This window comes from Petaurus breviceps, unplaced genomic scaffold (assembly GCF_028583685.1).
Source record: "Petaurus breviceps papuanus isolate PSGF00001 unplaced genomic scaffold, PetGlider_PUasm1.0 182, whole genome shotgun sequence".
In the NCBI taxonomy this organism is placed as follows: Eukaryota; Metazoa; Chordata; class Mammalia; order Diprotodontia; family Petauridae; genus Petaurus; species Petaurus breviceps.
Window position 1 is genome coordinate 5048886 of NW_027185786.1, and position 22140 is coordinate 5071025.

The window sequence follows — 22140 nt, forward strand, 5'->3', positions numbered from 1 at the left end:
AGGGAGGGAGGGAGGGAGGAAGGGAGGGAGGGACAAAGGAAAGAAGGAAGAGAGGGAGGGAGGCAGGAAGGAAGGAAGGAAGGAAGGAAGGAAGGGAGGGAGGGAGGGAGGAAGGAAGGAAGGAAGGAAGGAAGGAAGGAAGGAAGGAAGGAAGGAAGGAAGGAAGGAAGGAAGGAAGGAAGTCTCTCTCACAAGCACCTACAGAAACACAGATAAAGAGGATTCAGATTTAGAGCCACACAATACAGTAAAGGGGGGTAACTCACACCTCCTGGTTTCTGGGAGCCCTGTTCTCTCCTTTGTGAGGAACTCAATTAATTCTCTTCTTCCTCTCACTAAGTTCTCCCCTCCTCTGTTGCTTCTTTGCTGAGTTCCTTGTAGAACTGTGAATTTGCCTTCCTAAATCTGCCTCAAATGGAAATCGCCACCATTTTCTTCAGATAAGAAATCAAACAAGTTTAGCTTGCTGCTCATGTAGCAGCATGTGTCCCCTGACTCCAGGTGGGGCTGGGGTCCTCACCCTTGCCCTCTTCCTCTACTCTGATCTCCATCTGGCACTAAGTTCTGCCACAAAACCAGTGCTGGGTCTAGGGAGCACTAGAATACTTTATCCTCTCCTTTTCCCTTGAAAGGGGCCTTTCTACTCTAGACCCACCCCCCCACCCCCCTTACCCCAAATGGGCTGGATTTAATAACTAATCAAGCTCAAAAGAAAAGGAGCTGCCTATTTCCTAAGGAAAACCCCACTCCCTAGGGGGCTCCCCAGATCAGTGGAGTTCTGTCCACAGGCAATAAGGGAGCCAGATTCCCCTAGGAGTCACCTCCTCATCCTCAGGTGGGAAACCAAATGAATTTGACTGACACTCGGGGAATGGGACTGAGGGGGAGAGCTGAGACTCCTCCCTCACCCTTTCTCTATTCCACTAAGGCAGGAATTCTTAAGCTGAGCTCCATGAACTTGTTCCTAAAACATACTTTGATAACTGCATTTCAATATAACTGGCTTTCTTTATAATGCTATGTGTTTTATATGCTAAAAACATTATTCTGAGAGGGGGACCATAGTCCTCAGAGAGCCAAGAGAACTTACACCACAAAAAAGGTTAAGAAGCCCTGTACTAAGAGCAGGCTCCTGCTTGCTCTGGACTCTCAAACTCAGTGTAGGGTTAATGCTCTAAAATTCCTCTGGGTCCCTGAAGCAATATAGGTGAACCCCAATTTTCTCCAGAGATCTCGAAAATACCTAGGAAATCCAACTGAAAGTCCAAACAAAATCTCCAGCTGTTTTTTTTTTTTTCCACGTAGGGCACATTCAAATCCTTTTAGTGATCCTCGTACCATAGTTAATCTCCTTGGAGTCCCAGGGAATTTTCGTCTGGGTCCCCATATCAAAGGGCACCTGGAATTTCTGAATGGATCCATACCACTCCAAGGACAATCACCATGCAATCCGAACCTCGCTCAACAATAGCACAAGTAGGCTCAATTAAAGGCTAAAGAAAATAGGACCAATTAAGCCCTGAACAAGTGTGGGGTTTCCACCAAAAAGGATATACAAGGTGGATTATTTGGAGTTCCTAGGCAAGTAGGCAAACTTCATCCTAAAGACAGGCAGTTCTTAAGGATCTCAGTCTAATTTATCAGCATTTTAGGGATGCATAATCCATATCTTTCCTATTAGCTACAATATGGTTATAGATAGGAGTATATGAGCATTCAAAAAGGTCAGAGTTGTCTAAAAAGAACCGATCTGACTTTAGAATTTTAGAAATAATCAATTTGGCAACTGTGTGAAGGATGGGCCCAAAGAGTTGGCCACAATTGAACTAAAATATAAATGTATTTGATTACAGATAACACTTGACCATAGAAGAAAGACATAATACACTGTTCACTCTTCAGGTCACTTCAAAATCCCTTCTGCTCTCCATATATTTTGGAAGCACTGCTTGGTCTTTTGCCACTCCTGATCTTATTGTCAACTTCTCTAGGGACTTGTTGGGGAAACTGAGAGAGGGGCAGAGAGAAGATTCGAAAGGAGTTAAGTTGGTTTGGGTGGGAAGGAAAGGGCTTTGGGAAATGTTTTTTTTTTTTTCCTAACCAGGCCCTCTAGAGGGTAGAGATGACATTTGGGTCCCTCTCAACCATGCCTTAGCGAAGATGAAATAATTTAGCCATTTGGGTGGTGGGGGGTAGGAGAAAGATGAAGATTATTGCAGAGGTTGGGTCTGCTACTGAGGCAAAAACCTTCCTGGGCTCAACAAACAGCAAGCTTCATTCACTGACCATGCAAGGAGGGTGGCTTCTCTTGATCCTTCAATCTGGCAGCAGCCAGCATCTCTTGGTGCCCAGCCAAAGGAGGGCCGAGTGCCAGAGCAAGTTAAGCCTCAGTTCCTGAGATGTCTGAGCCAAACCGGGAGTCAGGAGGCAGGTCCAGTTCACCCCTGTATAGCTGCTTTGTGTCTTGGTCATCTCAGACTTAGAGGAAGAAAGGGAGCATGTTTAACCAGTTCTCCTGGTGGAGACGGCTCAGAGACCACAGCAGGCAGCTGCCCAGGGGGAACAGAAAAGAAAACATGAGGCTACACACTCTGTACCCTAGAAAGTCAGTTGGTACACAGATGCAAGGGGGTCTCTTCCGAGCACAGGAAAATCTCAGCTTCTTCAAGTTACAGCTCATTTACCTCTGCTCTTCCCATGGTTAAACTGGCAACAAATCCTACTTTCAGGAACATCTTGTGTGGCAGCTAGAAAGAGGCTGAGGCCATGCTTCTGCCCTGACCACCTTCTCACCTACTACACACAGGCAGCTGAACAACGGTGGGGAAAATCACTAACCTACAGATTTAGGCTAAATGATCTCAACTGGGCCCTCTCTACTGCTTGGCAATCCTACTATACCTCCCTTATGAACTGACTCTCCCATTCTCCACAGCAGCTCCTGTGAACTGTCTTATTCCTTCTCAAACCCTCAGTGGCTCCCTGAACCCCACTCTCTCAAGTGTGAACCTTTCTTCATATTTTAGAGGAAAAAATTAATGTCCTTGGTAATGAGCTTCCTCTTTTCTCCTCTTCCTCATCTCCTATCCTTCAGGTGTTTTCTGCCACTCTCTCCTCCTTCATCCCTTTCTCACATTATAAGTGATCTTGCCCCTGACTAAGGCTAACCCCTCTACCTGGACAAGTGACTCCATATCATCATCTCCCACCCCTTCTGTCATTCTCACTATTTCTCTTGCCCTTTTTTGTATAATAGTATTTTTCCAAGTATATGTAAAGATGGTTTTCAACATTTACTTTTTTTTGTTACAATTTTGAGTTCCACATTTTTCTCCCTTCCTTCCCTCCTCCCTCCCCAAGACAGCAAACAATCTGACAAGTCTATGATAGTTGATCATTGCACAATGTGGTTGTTACTATATACAGTGTTCTCCTGGTTCTGCTCACTTCACTCAGCATCAGTTCATGTCTTTTCAAGTTTTTCTGAAATCCATCTGCTTGTCATTTCTTTTTTTTTTTTTCCTTTTTGGAGGGCAATTGGGGTTAAATGACTTGCCCAAGGTCACACGGCTAGTTTTTTGTGTTAAGCGTCTGAGGACAAATCCAAACCCAGGTCCTCCTGACTCCAGGGCCAGTGCTCTATTCACTGCGCCACCTAGCTGCCCAACTTGTTCAAACATTCCCCAATTGATGGCCATCCTCTCAATTTCCAATTCTTTGCCACCACAAAAAGAACGATTATATTTTTGTACATGTGGGTCCTTTTCCCTTTTTTATGATCTCTTTGGGATACAGACCTAGTAGTGGTATTGCTGGATCAAAGGATATACACATTTTTATAGCCCTTTGGGCATAGTTCCAAATCGCTCTTCAGAAAGGTTGGATCAGTTCACAATTCCACCAACAATGCATTAGTATTCAATTTCCCCACATCTTCTCCTTTTCTGTCATATCAGTCAATCTGATAGATGTGATGTGGTACCTCAGAGTTGTTTGGATTTGCATCTCTCTAATCAATTTCACTTATTTTCAATCTCTCCCTCTCTACTGACTGATTTCCTATTGACTACAAACATGTCCTTGTCTCCTCCATCCTGAAAAAGCCCTCACTGGATCCTTCCTTCCCTGCTAACTTTCATCCTCTATCTCTTCTGCCCTCTGTAACTAAACTCTTCAGAAAGGCCATCTACAAGAAGCTCTCCCACTTCCTCTCCTCTCTCTCTTCTTAACCCCTTACAATATGGCTTCCCATTCTATCACTCTGCTGCAGCTCTCCGCAAAGTTACTCATGAGCTCCTAACTGCCATATGCAATGGCCTTTCCTCATTATCAATGGCCTTATTTGTCTTGACCTCTTAAACTCAATATGTCCAAAACAGAACTCATTATCTTTCCCCCAAAATCTTTCCCTCCCCTTCCTACCTTATCTATGGCAACATTGAGTTCACCAGACTCACAACCTAGGATCATGCTTGACTCCTCACTGTCTCTCATCCCCCAAATCCAAGCTGTTGCCAAGGCCTGCAAATCTCAACTTTGTAAAATCTCTCAAATATGTCTCCTCTCCTCTGACACTGTCAACCCTCTGGTCCAAACCCTCATTACCTCCCACCTGCACTATTACAATAGCTGCTGCAGGGGGGCCTGCCTGCCCCAAATCTCTCCCCACTCCAATCCATCCTCCATTCAGAGCTACTCTTCAAGCACAGATCTGATCATGTCATCACCCCACCCCCAATCGCTAAATTCCAATGGCTCCCTATTGCCTCCCTGACCCCATACAAAATGCTCTGTCTGACCTTCAAAGCTTTTCATAATCCTCTCTTGCTTTCCAGTCTTACTTCCAAAATATTCTCTTGAATCCAAGGACACTGGTCACCAGGCTGTTCCACCAATAAGACACTCCATCTCTTGGCTCTGGGCATTTTCTCCGGCTTTCTTCCCTATGCCTGGAATGCCATCCCTCCTCTCCAACAACTGACCTCTCTGGTATCTTTTAAATCCCAACTAAAATACTGCCTGCCTCCCTTAAATCCAATTAACTTGTAAGTCAAGACATTACCCTCCAGAAGGACAAGAAAATAGTACCTCCAAGAAGCCTTCCCTAAGCCTCCTTAATTCCAGTTCCTCTCCTCTGTTAATTATTTCCTATTTATCCTCGTCTATAGCTTGCTTTGTATATATCTGTTCATGTTGTCTCACCCACTGATGGATCGTAAGCTCCTTGGGGCAGGGCCTATCTTTTGCCTCCTCTTGTATCCCCAGCACTTAACATAGTATATATAGTAGATGCTTAATAAATACTGATCACAGAATTCCAACTAATATGCTGGGAGTCTCTGGGACACCCTTGGGTACACCTTTCTGCCTCAGTGACCTTCCCTGCCACCTCACTGAGCGGGCCAACCATGAAACCCATATCATTGAGGCAACATCAAATGTGTTAGAAAGAAGCTGCTTCTAACTGCCATAGGAGCGTGTTCCGTGGCTGTTAAAAAGACAGGTTTCTTCCAGCACGAAGCTTCTGTATTTTGTTTCCAGCTCCAGAAGTTTCTGTAACACTATGCTAATGATGTCTGCTCAGGAGCTTTGGGGCAGGAGGGTTTAAATGCCAATCCTCATTTTCAAGGCTGTAAAGTAAAAAGCCAAGAAGCCTGCCTCTAGCATGGTTCGACAGGCCTTCTTTAATGGGCCAGACCACTTCCCTTAGGTAGAGCAAGCTGGGCTTCCACACCCTCCCCATGGCTCAGAAAATGGACTTGGTTCAGATTTCTCATTTTCCCCAGCAGTAGCAGGGTGGTCATGCTCTGGTCCCTCAATTTACATGCGAATGGTGCCACCTGCTGGTTTCCAAAGGGAATGAGAAGATTCCATCTTTTCTTTCATCTGTCACCACTGGTGTCTGGCACTGGTGCAGTTTTGCCTAATGCTAAACCTGGAGGAGAGCAGAAAAAGGAAGCCTCACATTGACCCAGGGAACCACGAAAAAGGCCAGGAGGGTTAAAGATTTGCAGGTTTATTACTAGCATACACCTTGCAGGACTAATTTGTGTAAATAGCCGGAAGGTCATTTCAGCCTAGGACTTTTGCAATCAGTAGGCTGGGCTGAATGAGGGATGGGCAGCAATTCTGGATGTAGTCATTTATTTTCTCTAAAAGGAGGTCACATCCTTTGCCTAAGGATTTTACAAAGTAAATTCCCAAAATACTGGATCTAGTTTTATTCTTTCTCCACCCATCAATAAATACACATGTAAGTCACTGAAATATCTAGGCCCAATGTCTAAGGCTCTTTCAAGCCAAAACAGTAACAAGTATTTAGATCATGGAATAACTTTTAAAGCTAGGAGAAGTTTGGAGATCCCTCAGTCCACTCTTGGCATTCTAGAGCGAGGGCTACAGAGGGGAAGGAAACTTAGCCAAGGACATAATAAGTAGCAGTGCTGGGGTTAGGGGCTGCCCAGGCATCCTTTAGGGCATTCATCGTTCTTCTGTCAACACCTTCACTACACAGGACCAAAACTGATTCTCACCAGAACAGACCCTTCATAGAAGCAGCTCCAAGGCCAGTTTTAGAGAAGGATTTAGTGATCAGTTCCTTTCCTTTCCTTTTTTTTTTGGGGGGGGTGTTTTCATCTTGCTATGTAGAACACCATTCACCTTTCTTTACCAGTTTCAAACACTTCACTTTCCTTTCTCAAGAATTCCAAAAAAACCCATCTCATCTGTGATGACTAACTTTGGTAGACTGGGCTCCTCTCAGCAACTTAAGGTTCTAAGACAACTCCAAAAGACTCATGATGGAAAAGGCTGTCCACATCCAGAGAACTAGACTCTGAATGCAGATTGAAGCAAACTGCTTGCTCTAGATCTTTTGTGTTTTGTTTCATTCCTTCTTTCTCACTGTTCACTCCATTGGTTGTAATTCCTCTTTGGAACGTGACTAATGTTTAATGTGAAGGTATTTGTAGAACCTATATCTGGTTGTATGATGCCATGGGGGGGGGTGGAGAGAAAATTTGGAACTCAAGGGATTGTGGAACTGAAAGTTGTAAATTAAAAGCAAATAAATTAAAAAAAAAAAAGAATTCCAAAAAACCTCATTATTTTATGATTGGGTACTTCCATGATCGATGCAGATTATAAACCTTTAATACCGTAGTTGGCCATTTCAAGTTTCTACAGTAAAAACAAATTTTAAAACTCCCTGGAGGCCATTTTACTCCTGAACCTCTTTGAAGGTAGTCTGGCTCATCTGTAGCCAACAGAGATTGTTACTGGGTCTGCGTGCTTTCCCAACTTCACAGGAATTTCCAGAGCCTGGCCTCCCACTGGCATGGTCAGTAACAATTAGCATTTATACAATGCTTCAAAGCACTCTGACATCTCATTAGATCCTTACAATATCCTTGTAACATAGGTATTGTACAGTGGAGAACACTAAGCCTCAGAGAGGGGTTCAGTTCCTTGCCCATGGTCACACAGTGACAGAAAGCAGGATTCAAACTGAGGGCTTCTCCTGACTCCAAGGCTCTCTACAATCCTTCTGCTCCATTTCTTTAAGCACCCAGGGAGGGGGAGGGCAGAAGCAGCAGCACCTTTAGGATGAGGCATCAGGCCAGGATGGTTATGGTGGTTCTTCCCATATACAGCAATAACATAGAATTGTCATATATATGCATACCTGGAGGACAAGAGAGAATGATCCCTGCTATGTACAAAGAACATTCCACAACATGCTAGAGCTACAGTAATTAAATGCTTGTTTATTCATAAAGAAACATTATGATATGTGAACAGACCAGAAAATCTTAATTGAAATACAATTCCATATAAACACAGTGCACAATGTTCAGCCAACCCAGCTCTGGTGGAGGACAGGCATCCATCCTGTGTAAGACTAACAGCTGCCTACCATTAGTGTCCCACAAAAGGATTTCAATTTGCTAAAGTGCCTTGTGTTTTCAGGATTACGTTCTCACCCAAAGCCTGACAAACACAGAAGGGCTTCAAGTGCTCTGCACAAACGCAATGGATTACAGTACTTTTTTACAATTACAATGGCATTTTATATAGACCATGAGTTTAGTTAAAAGCATGAATTGTGCTCTGAGAACAATGTCCACTCAAACACATCTGTGGAAAGCTTTTTTTTGTCCTGCTATGGAGAGGCATGGCTATGAGGAGGAAGGTGTATGGAGACTCAGACTGAAATGGAGTTTCTGTGCTGGCCACCTCCCCCATGGATGTAAGGCACTAGAAAATGGCGATGAGAGCTCAAGTTTTCTGTGCTCTCATTCTTGTCTACAGAAAAAACACTGGCTGGTTCATGTAACAGTGTCAGCCCTGTCCTCAGAAGACAGGAGAAGGCTGAAGAATAAAATGTAGGTATGTTCACAGAGGATAAGCAAAGTTGTCCAAGAAGGTGTGTCTCATATTGCCCAACATGATTCACTACACCAAGGGTAGCTCTGGGGATCAATGAAAAAAAGGCCAGCAAAGACTGACTAAAGGTTCAGCCCTCTTAGAAAGTTCCTCAGAGGAAGCAAAGCATCCATGAAAGGAGTCTAGTGATTTTAGCACCTTAAATCAAGGGCCCAAAGTGGTGATGGCTGGGGTTCTGAAGACACAGAGCAGGTTCATTATTTACCGAGCTTTATAATGGGATGGACAGCAGATTTCAAAACTAATTTTATCCTGTTTTTGTCACAGGGGTACATGATGGGTGAGGGGTGAGGGTTTATTCTAAAGCCATCTGACAGAAAATATGCTTCATAGTGCTCTCCTGCCAATGGGAGTCTCCATCTTGACACTGATATTGAGAGGGAGCTGTTTAAACAGCAGAAGCCCTTTCTATTAACAATACACTAAGCCATCATCAACAGAATTTGTCCCTTGGATCTCTTAGGAGCCTCTTTGTGGACTATCATGGGTAAACAGGCAGCCCAAGAGACACCAAAACTACATCTTGCTTTTACTTACTACTGAGAAAACTTCCCTGGTTCTACTAGGCTAGAGAGCCCCACTCTCCGTGCCCTGGGAGGGACAGAGATGGTACCAAGAGGTTACTGCTGAAGGATTCACCTTAAACTGTTGTGCCACTTAAAAGAAACTGCCAAAGTGATTAAGATTGATGGTGCAAGAAGATGCCATGCTCCCAAGCCCAGAATAGCCAATTGTCTAACTTAAGGAAAAACTAATTTCTCTTTCTGAAGGGAGATGGGACAAGTAAAACAACAGGTCTGGGAGCTACAAAATTTAAACTACTTGGCTTTGCTCTTCTGAAAAAAGGTGCCTGTTGCACCAATTTCAGAATCATGTCATTAAATCAGAGAACAAAATATTACTTGTTCCTTCATCAGTTCTGACACAAAAGTTCATCTGCCAGCACACAGAAGCCTGGATAGCACTGGGATGGCAGGAACAGCTGCACTCTAGCTTCAAGGTCTCTTGTTTCTCAGTAACATACCTGAGAAACTGCCCTCAACAAAAACAGGATGCTGAGTATAAACAAAATTATTTCCTATCTGCCCCCTGCCCAGAATTAATAAAAGTGATGTTCCTTAATAGGCAAGCCAAACTTCTTATGATTTAGTCATAACTGGGAGTAAGGGAAGGTCAAAAGTCCCTGGAATCTTTGTGTTAAGAGGGGAAAAAAGGGTAAGAGTTAGGGAGGAACAGTCTTAAAGTGACAATTAAATGGAAACCATTCCCCCAACTGTGACCACTATAAAACATTTCAGAAAAAAGATAAGGGAGTGTGGTGTGCTAGAAGCCTGCGAACACAGAGAATTAGGTTACAATTCCAGTTTTGTTTAGACAGGTGTAGCCTTATGGAGGATACTAAGCACAGAAAAAGGCTATGATTGCACAAGTGAGAACTTTCATTCAGTCTGATACAGTAATTATGACATTTTCTTTAAGTAAAGACTTAATAGTGTCCAAACACTTGGAAAGCTGGGATATTTTCAGAATAATGAAACTTGAAAGGTCATTTTATAATAAATGGAGAATCAAAGTGTAAGATACTTTGGACCACATGTAATTGCTAACTGTGGGACACAGAAACCCTGGTCTTTTGGACTGTCTTTCAGATTCCAATGCATTTTATATCCACACTGCAGTTCGTGGAAGTCATTTCTGGAGCAGAAACCCCTACTAGCCTAGAGATCTCAGGCCAGGTCAAAAGGACAGCTTTCAAGTTCATTGTTTTTTCTTCATCTACCAGAAAAGTAAGACAAATACACTCTTAAGTATTTTAGTGTTAACGTAAGTGTGGGTTGCACACATTATTTGCTGCTAAATTCTGGGGCATTTTTTTTCTAGGTGCTCATTTCCATTGCAAAATTACTGCATGCGTCTCTCTGAAAACATCAAGATATAAATGATGTACCAGTAAATGTACTAATGCAAAAATGGACTTTTCTCCTAAGAATGACTGAGAATTGAGCTCCTTTTGGAACGAGAAAGAGTTTCTAATGCAGGGACTTAATTTGGTCATCATATTGTATTTGTTGCCAACAATCTGGGATACTGAGAGCAACTGAACCATCCAGAAAAGATGAAGCAACTTGTTTTCCTTAAACCCTTCCCATCTTCCATTAAGAGATTCATTTACTGAAACAAGCAATATTCAATCTTTTGATTGTGATTGATCATTAAAATGTCAGTCATTAAAATAAAATTAGCCACTAAAATCACCTCTATTAATCACATTAAAGTATTTTGTCTTTTCAAAGCTTTCTGCACTAGTAAATATTCCTTGACCTCAGTGCCTCTTAACACAGTGGGAGGAATGTGCCAAGCAAACCTAATATCCTCTGGCTGAAATTCAAATTCCCAAAGCCAAATTACTTTCCCCACAACAAGAAAATAGATCCAAATGCACAGGCACAAATGGAAGAAAAGTCCTCATTTGCTGTTTTCTAGGGAGGCTCAAGGAAGACGTGCAATAGTGAGTGTGCGCATGAGACCAAAATGTTTTCTGCACCTAAGACCAAAACAAAAGAGAACAATATAGGTATGTTCTCAAGAAGGAAGATCAGAAAGGATGACACGGCCACTCTAAACTGAAGGATAACCTCAGAAAACATCAGTTGTTCTCAAGAAGGAAGCTCAGAAAGGATGGCACGGCCACTCTAAGCTGAGGGATAACCTCAGAAAACATCAGTTGAATTGAATCTGTTGTTGTTGCACTTCTGAAATCCCTCCTCCACAGGAAGCACAAAAATCCCTCAAATGTCCTAAGCCAGGAACAATCTCACTGGATGGCTAGGATGAGATAGCATTAGGTGGCTACATGCGCCCCAAGGAAGGAAAAACATTACCCAACACGAGAACATCAAGAGTTCTTTGCTTTGGGCATCTTAGGCTTTTGAGATCCAGATCTCCTTTTAATAGGGTAATTTAGGCAAGGCCTTTTTTAACCTGAAGAAGTTAGCTTGCTCTGAAGTGGATGGATCAAATTGGCTGCTCCCTTGCCCTGAATCTGCTCCAAGGGAAACCTGAACCCAAAGTGAACAAACATTTCAGATCTCACTCCCTAAGAAGCCTTTTCTATACTGGGACAAAGGGAAAACCCCATTTTATTGAAGAATAATGTTGTTTTGGTCCTCAGAAGCTCCAGGCCTCTTTTCAGATGAGATGTCAATTAACTGCAGTCTGAACCTCCCCTCCAAATGAAAAGTGGTTTGATATTAGAAACAAACACACCAAACTGGGAAGCAAAAGTATTGGAGGGGGGATCCTGGCTGGCCCATACTGGTCTCTCCCCTCCTTGGGTTTTCTCATCTGTGAGAAGGGGATACTTCCTCCTGCCTAGGGATCCGAGGAAGAATAGTAACTAAAAAACAAGAAAGCCAAATAACCTTTTTGCCAGATAAGTTTCTAACTGAATGCTTTCGAGACTACAGAGCTGCCTCTCTTCTACTTCTCTTTCTAAGCACTGAAGCAACTGCTAAGCTTTATCTGCCCCTGCTGGGAAGGGAGGAAGGGACGGGGGGGGGGGAGGGAGAAGGGGGCTTCTCTTAGGGGAAAGAGACACTTGTGCATACAAACCCAGAAAAGTCCAAATTTCTATTTAGAAAGGAAGAACTTAGATTAGTGCAAAATCCCCAAATAGAAGAAGCACCCTACCCACATCTTCAAGACCAAACAAAACCTCCTCTGCCTGGCCTTTGGAACATCACTCCAGAAAACCTCCTCTGCCCATGTTTGGTCCTCCAGACCTTCCTCCCAACTCTCAAACTCTGGTGCTGAACGTCTCTAACAGTTCTATCTGTTGATTTGTTCTTTGGTTGGGAGATACTTCTCTTCTCCTCTTCCTTTTTCCCTGGCTTGATTCAGCCAAGGCCCCTACATGGAATGCTAAACAAAGCAGAAATCTCAAGGCTTAGACTCGAAACAAAAGACACAAGAGGTAAAAAGAGTCTCAATAAAAGAGCTGTCAAGGAGACCACGGACCCCACTCAGCAAAGCTGACAAGAAAAGCAGCCTTCCTCAGGAGGCTATTAGCAAGTCATCTAAATCACAAATTAGTTTCTCCTTTAGGTCTAATATTAGCCACACTCTCCCTCTTTAACAAATGAGCAAGTCCCTCCTCCCCCCCAAAATGAGCCGGCATAGGTCCAAAAGTGTAAGTTATCAAAGAAGGGGTGACCTAGACTCATTAGTGGGCAAATAATAGTGCAACAACCCAGAAGTTAAGGAAAGTAAGAAAAAGGAAAAGGAGATTCCAAAGGCAAGTCAACCCTAATTCTCTAAAGTTCTGAAAGACCTTGTATCTACTGCTTGGGGCAACGGGGGGGGGGGGGGAGGGGAGGGAGGAGACCCTCGGCACTGGTGAATGGCAGTAAAGGCCTTGCTCGTGTGGGCAGCATAGCCTTTTAAGTTCACAAATAATCTGTACTAGCTCTTTGTTCCTTGGTTTTAGTAGCTTTAACTAGGAAAAAAAAATTAAGTCAAGGGACTAAATCTCACAGCAATTCATAGTATTTGGGAGTTTCACTGCCAGGTCAAAGAACAACGAAATACTCCACTCAAAACAAAGGGGAAAGTCACTCTTTTTTCTTAGAACGTTTGTCTCTAGAGAAAATAAAGCAAACCAAAAAACCGAAACTCATTTTCCATCTCAGTGGAATAAGTAGAAACAAGAAAAACACATGAGTAACGGAGTAACTTTCTGGAGGGAGAAGAGGGTGGGAAGCCAGGCTCAAGGCCCACATGAATTGGGATACTGGAGGGAATGCAAAGGAGCTAAGTGTATCAAACATACGGCTATTACTCAGCGTGGCTGGCAAGGTATAGTACATAGATCGTTCCAGCTGATTTTCTCTCAAAGGATTGGAAGCTTATAAGCCTTTTACAGGTAGGCCAAGTAAAGCTGAACAGTAACAAAGAAAGTGCAGGACACCTGGAGAAAAGAAAACCAACAAGGGGACTAGACTCTGAAGAGAAAGAAAAACAGCATCGTTTACATTATCAATGATGTAATGTATGGGGATGCCCTCTGAGCAATGCATCCTTCTGATGCTCACCTAGAGGGGAGCAGGACAAAGAAGCGGAGAATGACAGGCAGGGTTTTCCCAGCTGGAGGAACCAATGATCAAACATCTTATTGTTCCACAAGAGCAAGTGCTCCTTAAGAGAACCCGAAGACCAAGCTGGAGACTGCCTCTCTCTGACACTGCTCCAATAAAACCCTTGCCAAGGGTCATACCAATGAGGTAGCTAAACGCTCTATTGCTCAGTGTGTCATTGCACCAGACACCTCTGCACAACGTACATGAGGAAAATGTAAATCAGAGGATCCCCAGTGAACTACCTCAGAGGAGCACCTCCTCAGGTGACTGTCTGGACGGAGCCCTAATGGGTATGATGTCTGGCCACTCCACTGAAAGTGGTATGCAGAATGCCCAAGGCGAGAGAGAAGAGAACTCTAAAGTAAAGGTCAGCCAAGACCAGCTGTTCTTGCTTGTGGGTAGTATGGACAGATCAAAGTACTTAGAATCAGCCTGCTGCCCTTCAAAGAGCAGCTATGATGGTGCAACTCTTTCTGCTGAGTGGATGTTTACTCCTGTTCAGCCTGTCAAGTGTACCATGTGCCATCTGCCAACATAACACTGGGAGGGGTGGAAGCGGAGTGAAAGAAAAGGGAGGAGGTACTGGATCTTGATGGGGTACTCAAAGAAGGAAAGACGAAAAAAAATGTCAAAGCAAAAAAATGTTAATATAGGCTAAGTTTCAAACAGTTCCAAGGTTTTGAAAATAACCTCCATAGTTAAAAAATGGAGAAAGAATAGGAAACAATGTGGGAAGGAGGAAGCAGCTGGCAAGATGATCCTAGTGGGAAGTCCTAGTGTGAGGAAGGAGGCGGCAGGCTTTCCTACCAGTGTTACTTTCCCTGGAAGTCACTCATTTCTATCTCATCCTTTCGTCGTTTGTAAGTGAAGAGGGAGCTGAAGGGGTAAAGCTTGGCCTTGGCCTGGAAGCGTTGCCCTGCAATGTCAATTTCATATTCCCCACGGTTAATGAAATCTGGGGTCACCACCAACTTCTCCCCAGTCTCCTGATTAAAATTGTGCACAAAACCAAGGCAGACATGGCGCTCCAGAGTGTAGCTGTAGGCACTGCTGGTGGTCATGCCAACATATTGCCCATTCCGATAAATGGGCTCTTCCCACCAGGGCCAGAGGTCCAGGTCTGTGTCATGGTCTTCAAGGATGAACATAGTAAAGCGTTTGTAGACTCCATTCTGCCTTTGCTGCAACAGGGCATCCCGACCAATAAAATCCATTCCCTGGAAAAAAAAAAAAAGAACTTAAGTGTGTAGTCCACAATCAGTGTATAGTCTTGAAAAACAGCACTAAGGGAAGAGACCCTGATCTCAATGCATTATTACAATGCCACACTCTAAACCTTTTTTGGAGATGCCTTTATACTTAAACAGTATATACTTATATAGCACAATGTTTTACATGAGCCACATTCACAATGTTAAGGGTATTCCAAAGAGTACCCCTTTAACAGGAGAGATAAAATACTTCTTAAAATATTCAGTCATAAGACAAACTAGCATTAAATTAAAAAAAAAAAACTAGCTCTCAAAACATCTGTTTGGACAACAGGCAGTTAAGTGTGGAACAAATGTTAGTATGACGGGGCAGATAAGTGGTGCAATGAATAGAGCACTGGCCCTGGAGTCAGGAGGACCTGAGTTCAAATCTGACCTCAGACACTTAACACTTACTAGCTGTATGACCTTGGGCAAGTCACTTAACCCCAATTGCCCCTCCAAAAAAAAGGCAAAAAAAAAAGTTAGTATAACAGTGCAAATCCCATAATTATTACAGCATTCAGAAAATCAAAAATCTAAAAGGTTTCACAACTATGGTATTAGAACAAGAATTTTCTAGACACTTTGTATTTTCAAATAAATTTTATGCTATTTTTTCTAGAATTAGAAATAATTCTAATTTTATAGCATATATATGCTATAAAACATAGCACATATTTTTATGCTAAAGCAAAAAAATACCATTTTATGCTATGGATATATGCTATATCCATATCTATGCTATGAATAAAAATTACTAGTCTCAGGACATCCTGTTCATAATTATCTACCCATTGCTACAATCTGGAACTTCTGAGCATTCTCCTTCCTAATCTGATCAGCAGCATCACTCAGGTACCTGGATCTGGTCATATATAGTACCTTATCCAATTTCACTCGAAATTCTCGTCCACACTCCAGGGGTGTTATGGAAGTGTTCAAGTCCTGACCCCAAAAGGCGAAAAATTTCTCAATTCGAAGACTTCGAAGAGCATAATAGCCAGCATTTCGAATTCCGTATTTCTGCCCAACACTCATCAGCTCATTGTACACATGCAGGGCATACTATAAGGAGAAAGAGATGGAATTTATGGTTGCACTTTAGGGAATTAAGACTGATGGGCAGATGAGACCAGGATATATGGCTTGCAAGTCCTCTTTCTTACTCAGATATTCAGTTGATAGTCCCCAAGGTTCCTTCCAGGCCAAACCAATGGGTAATGTCCAAACTAGGTGGCTTCAGTTATTCTCCTTCTTAAAATCATCAATTTACCAGGATACCCTATCCTCTTAATAGGCTCCTAATTCCCTCAAATGAAAAAAAATGTCCCATTTTCCCATCATCTGATATGATGGAAGGACACAAATAAAATTCTACAGTTTGCATTTGGAAACATCAAAAAACCTTTATACAAAACATGTCTCTAACAGAAAAACCAAGACACTAGGATACTATTCTCCCAAACTAGCCAGTAAGATCCTTGGGGGAAGGGACAATTATTTTTTTTACTTCTTCTGCCCCCTCCAAACTACTAGTGTTATGCCAAGGTCTCTGATTAATACTTGCTAAAAAATATACTTATATCCTAAAAGCAAAATGTCCTTCACTGTTACTTACAAAATGGTCCACCTCCTCCTTCACAGCTCTCCTCCTATTCTGATTTATTCTACTTCTCACCACTTCTCAAGTCATTGCTCATAGTCTTCATCTCTCCCCCCACACTTTGCGTCTTCTGATAAAAGGAGTAGTGTTCTGGATAACTCTAGGTCTGTATAATAGCTTCTAATCTCACACAGACGTGAACAATGATAAACTCCGGGAGCATGGAGAAATCCAAAGAAAAACTATGAAGATGATCTCTATTTTCTCCATCCATAAATTTTAAAAGATGCTTTCAGTGAACATAAAGCTTTCACTTTAAAAGGTGAATAAGTTATTCTTGGCTTTGCCCTACAGCCCCATTGTCATGATTGGTACCTTCAGGAAAAGTCCCAGGCATGCTTCATTTAAGCCCTCCTCCCAGGCCTCTCCCTCCTCCTCTTCATTACCAACCACTGTGCCCCCAGCAAATACCCTTTTCTCAGTCCCCTCCCTAAATTCAGGAACCAAGGTCAAATGCCTTGGTTCCTGGACGAGATGTATCCATCTGCTTCCCCAAGGCCCCACTCACCATCCCACTAACTACCGAGACCAAAGCCCTCCACAGCCACTGTTGCCCTTTGGCTGTGATCTTGTCCATTAGAATTTAGTTCCATCAGTGCAGGAATTGTTTGTGCTTTTTGTATTTGTATCCCTAACTCAGTAGTTCTGGCACACAGCAAATGCTTAATAAATGCTTCTTTCATACATTCATTCATTTAAAAATTGGTTTCAGAAACTGTTCCTCAGCAGCTAATTTGATTATACATAGGTGTCTCTGAACTAGAAGCACATTTAGGATTCTAGAAGCCAACTAAGAATATGATTGCACAGGAGGTTATAAAGCCTCCTTTGCACAAGAAGTTGAACACAGAAGTAGCATCACTAACCCTGCCCCAGCACACACTGAACTCATACCGAGCATGAAGAGAACACACCTCGTTTTTTAAAACTTTGTCTTGAACTCTGCCCACACTAGTCAGAGTCACCAATCATGTAGGCAGCCTGTGGGAGTGATCTGAGTCGATCACCAACAGCCCTATTTTGTTACCACTCGAAGCTCTCGTAATTCCTACCTCTATGGGAATGTAGAGCATGAATCCAGGCTCTCCTGTGTGGGTCATGCTCATCACCCTGATGCCATTTGCGTAGCCCACACTCATTTCCTGTGGAAACCGAGGCAGAGGAAAAAGTTAGGAACAGAGTATTATGGTAAGCACTTAGGTCATTCATTAACTCTAAGCCCTAAGAGATACACACTCCAATGAAAAGGGCATTACTTCATCTTGGGGCTCCCACACAAGAACAAGTCTCTTTAAACTCTTTCACTCATCAGGAACATCACCAGATCAATTTAATTCAACAAGTATTTGTCAAGTGCCTACACTATCCTGCAAATCACAGGTCCTTGAAGTACTGAATCATGTACTGAATGAATCAGGTTTCTTCTAGGCACTTCTTTGGTTTAAAGATAGAAATGACAGTCCTTGCCCTCAAGACTCTTATGTTCTATTTGATAGGGGTTGGGGGAATACATATACACATATAAGTAAATACACACACACACACACACACGCACACATACATATAAAAATAAAAATTTAAATAGTAATTATATATATGGAAGATCAAGAAAAGTTTCAAATACAGACAGAACCTGTGCTAAGTCTTGTGGACAAACAGGTATTCTAGGCACGGGGAAGGCAGAGAGCATACCAAGTAGAGGAAAAGATTTTAGGAGACCAGTTTGGCTAGAAGAGAGTGCTTGAAAGGGGACATTTACAAAGTAAGTCTGCCAAGTTAGGTAGGACCTAGATTATTATCAGCTGAAGAGTTTGCCTTTTCTCTTCAAGGTCACATAGAGCCACTGAAGTTTTGTGTGCTGGTGAGTGACATGGTTAGATTTGTGGTTAGACTGAAGAAGATGACTTTGGTAGCTCTGTGGAATATGAATTAGAGAAAAGAAGAACTGCAAGAAAGGAGTCCCATCAGGCTATTGAATTAGACCAAGTGAAAGGAGACGAGGCATGAACTAGGCAGGAGCCATGTAAGTGCAGACAAAAGGACAAATTTAACAGATGCTATGGAGAGAGAACTGATAAGACTTGGCACAAAACTGGACACTGCTGGTGAAGGAAAGAAAACTCAAAGGTAACCTAAGGTTACACACCTAGATGACTGGAAGAAAGGTGCTGCCTCCAAAAGGAGTAGGGGCATTATTAGTTGTTAGAGAAGGGATGGGTTGTTTTTGGGGGAAATATAATGAGTTGTTCTGGATGTTTAAATTTGAGATGCCTAAGGGACCCTTTCAGGTAGAAATGTCCATTGGACCACTGATAATGTGGAGAAAGGTTAGGCTAGATATACAGGACTTGGGAGAGTCTTTTGTGTACTCTACTGGCAAATTAGTTTTTTTTTCTTTTCTTTTTTTTCCAAGGCAAGCATGGTTAATTGTCAGGTGTCTGAATCCTGATTTGAACTCAAGTCCTCCTGCTCCGTATCTGATGTTCTATGTACTGTACCACCCAGCTGCCCTCAAATTAGTTTCTAAAAGGATGGTAAGCATTTAGCACTAAGGACTCAGCTGTACTATGAAATATTAAGAAATAATACTTCGCCAGGACTTTAGTCTGTAGGCTTTGCTCTCACCCAAATGGAAAACCTAAAGAGTCATCCCTGATTAGAAGACTCAACTGAGTTCAGACAGGGAGGCTGACCTCTTGAAACTCAGATTAGCTTTGTTCACCAAGACCAAATTAAAAAGAATAGTTAAGAAGGGAGTTACTGGCTTTGTGCAGATATTCCAACAATGATGTACAGATATTACTCTTTTTTTCTGTTTAAGTAAATAAAAAGCCCCCAAACTAAACTGCATGCTTTTCTTTTACCCTGCTTGGAAGTCTGTCTTTTATTAAACCATAACTATAAAATGCAAGTGAACACAGCTGGGGCTAGAAAAAATTCTAATGAACTCTGCCAGTTCTAATCTTTCTCCAAGCAGAAATTATCTCTAATGTGCAGACTTTTTCTTCAATACATTTGTAACATCACCACGCCACCTTCTAGCATCTGTTTGAAGATCTCTAGGGAAGGCTAAAACCACTACCTTCCAAAACAATGTTCCGTTTGTGGATAGCTCTCAATGTAATCAAGTTTTTTCCTGAATTGACAAAAAATTTATCTAGTATCTTCTATCCACTGCTCCTTGGTTTGTCCTCTGGAGCCAAAGAGGAAAAGTCTGATGCCTCCTCCACTGTCGAATACATGAGGGCACCCCTGGTATCCTTTTCTCCAAGTCTCTTCCACACTGAATCCTCTTAGCTAATTCAACCGATTCTTCAATGGTCCAATCTCTAGTCTCCCTGCCAGCCTGGCTGTTCTTCTCTGAAGGGCACTTTTAAGTCTGTCAATGTCCTTTCTGAATAATGGTACTAATGACAGAGCATCCAGGTTATGTTCTAACCAGGGCAGAGTGTAGTGGGACTACCTTCTCCCTCATTCTGGATGCTCTGCTTCTCAAGCTAGCCAACAACCTCATCTGCATTTCTGGCTGCCTTGATGCATTCCTAATGGCACTGTCTTATTTATAATCTGTTGACTTTCTGGGACACAGAGACCAGCGGTCACTGGGAGAACCTCTTATCAAGGGATACCTCTTTCTTTAGTTAGAGAGAGGGCAGTAAACAAAAACTAGATTCACTTCATAAAAACTACAAGAGCCAAAGATGACTCCTCTCTAGTCCAAGTTCTTTACAAGACAGGATGGCTTTGCTGACAGACCCTACACTTATGCTGCACAAAGGAGGTACTGTATACACCCAGATTAGCTTGCTTCCATAGCATTAGTGACATGGCTCCTAGCTTTTTAACAGTGTTTACAGAAGCTAAGGAATCCTACCGGATTCCCAGAATTCTGCCAACTATTTCATATGGCAGTTAAGTTACTGCTCCTATTAAGAAACTCTGGTAAACTCCAGAAGACCAAAAGCAAACAGTTTCCTTCAGAAAACAAACATAAATGTTTTCTCTATCTATAGGATGCCTAGCTTGTCCCTTCTTCCAATAAAGCAGTTATGAAGTAGTCTATTTATTACTAATAGTAAACAATTTTCAACTGCATTTGCCTGAAAGTGGAGACAAAGGACAATGACAGAAAATTCAGAAATGGTTTTCAACTCTGATGTGAAGGTCCTATAATCCCCCTCAGAAATGGACTTTCAAATTATTTCATAACTACCTATTTCACGGGTCTGTCAATTTCAAAGCTTTTTATAGTACTTTCAATACCTCTGCTATTAAAAAAGTAGACTATACATTTAATCAAAGGATACAAAGTGACCAATTAAAAGAGTGATGCTCTCTCAGAACACTATCTCAGTCTGGAGTCCTAGGGGCATGAAACATCAGCTGAGACTCACCCACTCATTATGGCTGCAAAGGCAAGAGCACGACAGATATCTGCTGAGACTTCACAGAGGAATGGTAGTAATGGTAATACTCATCTGTCAGCACTTTGACAGGTGACTTCGGAAAACATGACAGCAATCACAGCCCCACATAACTGATATAGAAGAGGCTTGAGGAAGCACTCAAGTATCAGACCAAGGCAGAGCAAGCAAGAGAGACCTCACAAACTATGAATTTAACTGAGCTCCAACATAAAGATAAAACTCAAACTGACTCTGAAGAGAAGGGCATGTTTTTGAAGAAGTGACCTGGCAGTAAACCAACAGCACAACAGTTGTGCTACGACTCATCTGCAGACAGTCAAAGCTGCAGTGGCTTCATCTGAAAAGACTAAAAGGCTACCAAGGAGATTCCGACTAGAATTCAGAATGGGTTAAGAGAGGCGGGGGAGACAAGGGTTAAAACCCACCAGGTTTTTAAAAAAATGTTAATTTTAAGAGACTCTTGTTTGAGTAGTGGCATTTTTGTTGCTTAGTTGTTTTCTCAGTCATATATGATGTGACTTGCTCAGGATCACACAGCTAGGAAGCATCTGGGGCTAGACTTGAACTCAGGTCTTCCTGACTCCAGGACCTGTGCTCTAGCCACTGTGCCACCTAGCTGTCCTTTTATGTATCTAAGGTCTAATCCCAGACATTCAGAGAATGATCACAGGTGACTGTTTTTAAAAATATCTTTGCATTTCCATTCAGAAGCACATTCAAATATTTGTACATTCCAATGGTCTCTGTCAAAGGGTCAATCCCCTTAAAGCAACAGGAAAACAAATGAGTAAGTAAAAACCCCCAGTCTATTCATTCAATGTAAGAAGGTCTTCTCTGACCAAGGTTCAGTCCTCCATTCTGAGTAAGACAAGATGGCCAGTGTCAACTCGACCTGTGCCTCCTCCAGCCCCAGTCCAAGCCGCCTCCTCTGTGATCATTAGAGATCCAGGCCCACAGGGCCAGAGCCCACCCAATGCTCCATTAGTCTGGCTAGTCCCTAAATGGGTAGGCACTGGCAAAGACCCACTCTGCAGAAGTCGCTGGATCATTGGCAGAGCGTTCTTCCAAGCTCACAGCCACACCCTTTCAAGGTGTTTTGGAGGGGAAAGTCCCCACAAATGGCAGTGGCATTACAGCTGAATTAAAAATATGTATTTAATTCTAGAAACACAGCAGCTTGCATTTTTAAAAAATTCTACAAGTAGTATCAGTTAGTT

The 22140-nt window shown here is 42.5% G+C and overlaps 1 protein-coding gene across 1 annotated transcript in view; it reads right to left on the reverse strand.

The window, feature by feature from the left end:
- Positions 1 to 7746: 7746 nt before the first annotated feature.
- Positions 7747 to 22140, reverse strand: part of PDPR (pyruvate dehydrogenase phosphatase regulatory subunit) — a 35372-nt gene continuing 20978 nt past the window's right edge. The window contains exons 16-18 of the mRNA XM_069087658.1: positions 17549 to 17638; positions 15716 to 15898; positions 7747 to 14797 (exon numbers count right to left, since the gene is read on the reverse strand). Coding sequence (XP_068943759.1) covers positions 14393 to 14797; positions 15716 to 15898; positions 17549 to 17638 — 678 coding nt within the window. The 3' untranslated portion in view covers positions 7747 to 14392. The remainder of the gene's footprint in view (positions 14798 to 15715; positions 15899 to 17548; positions 17639 to 22140) is intronic.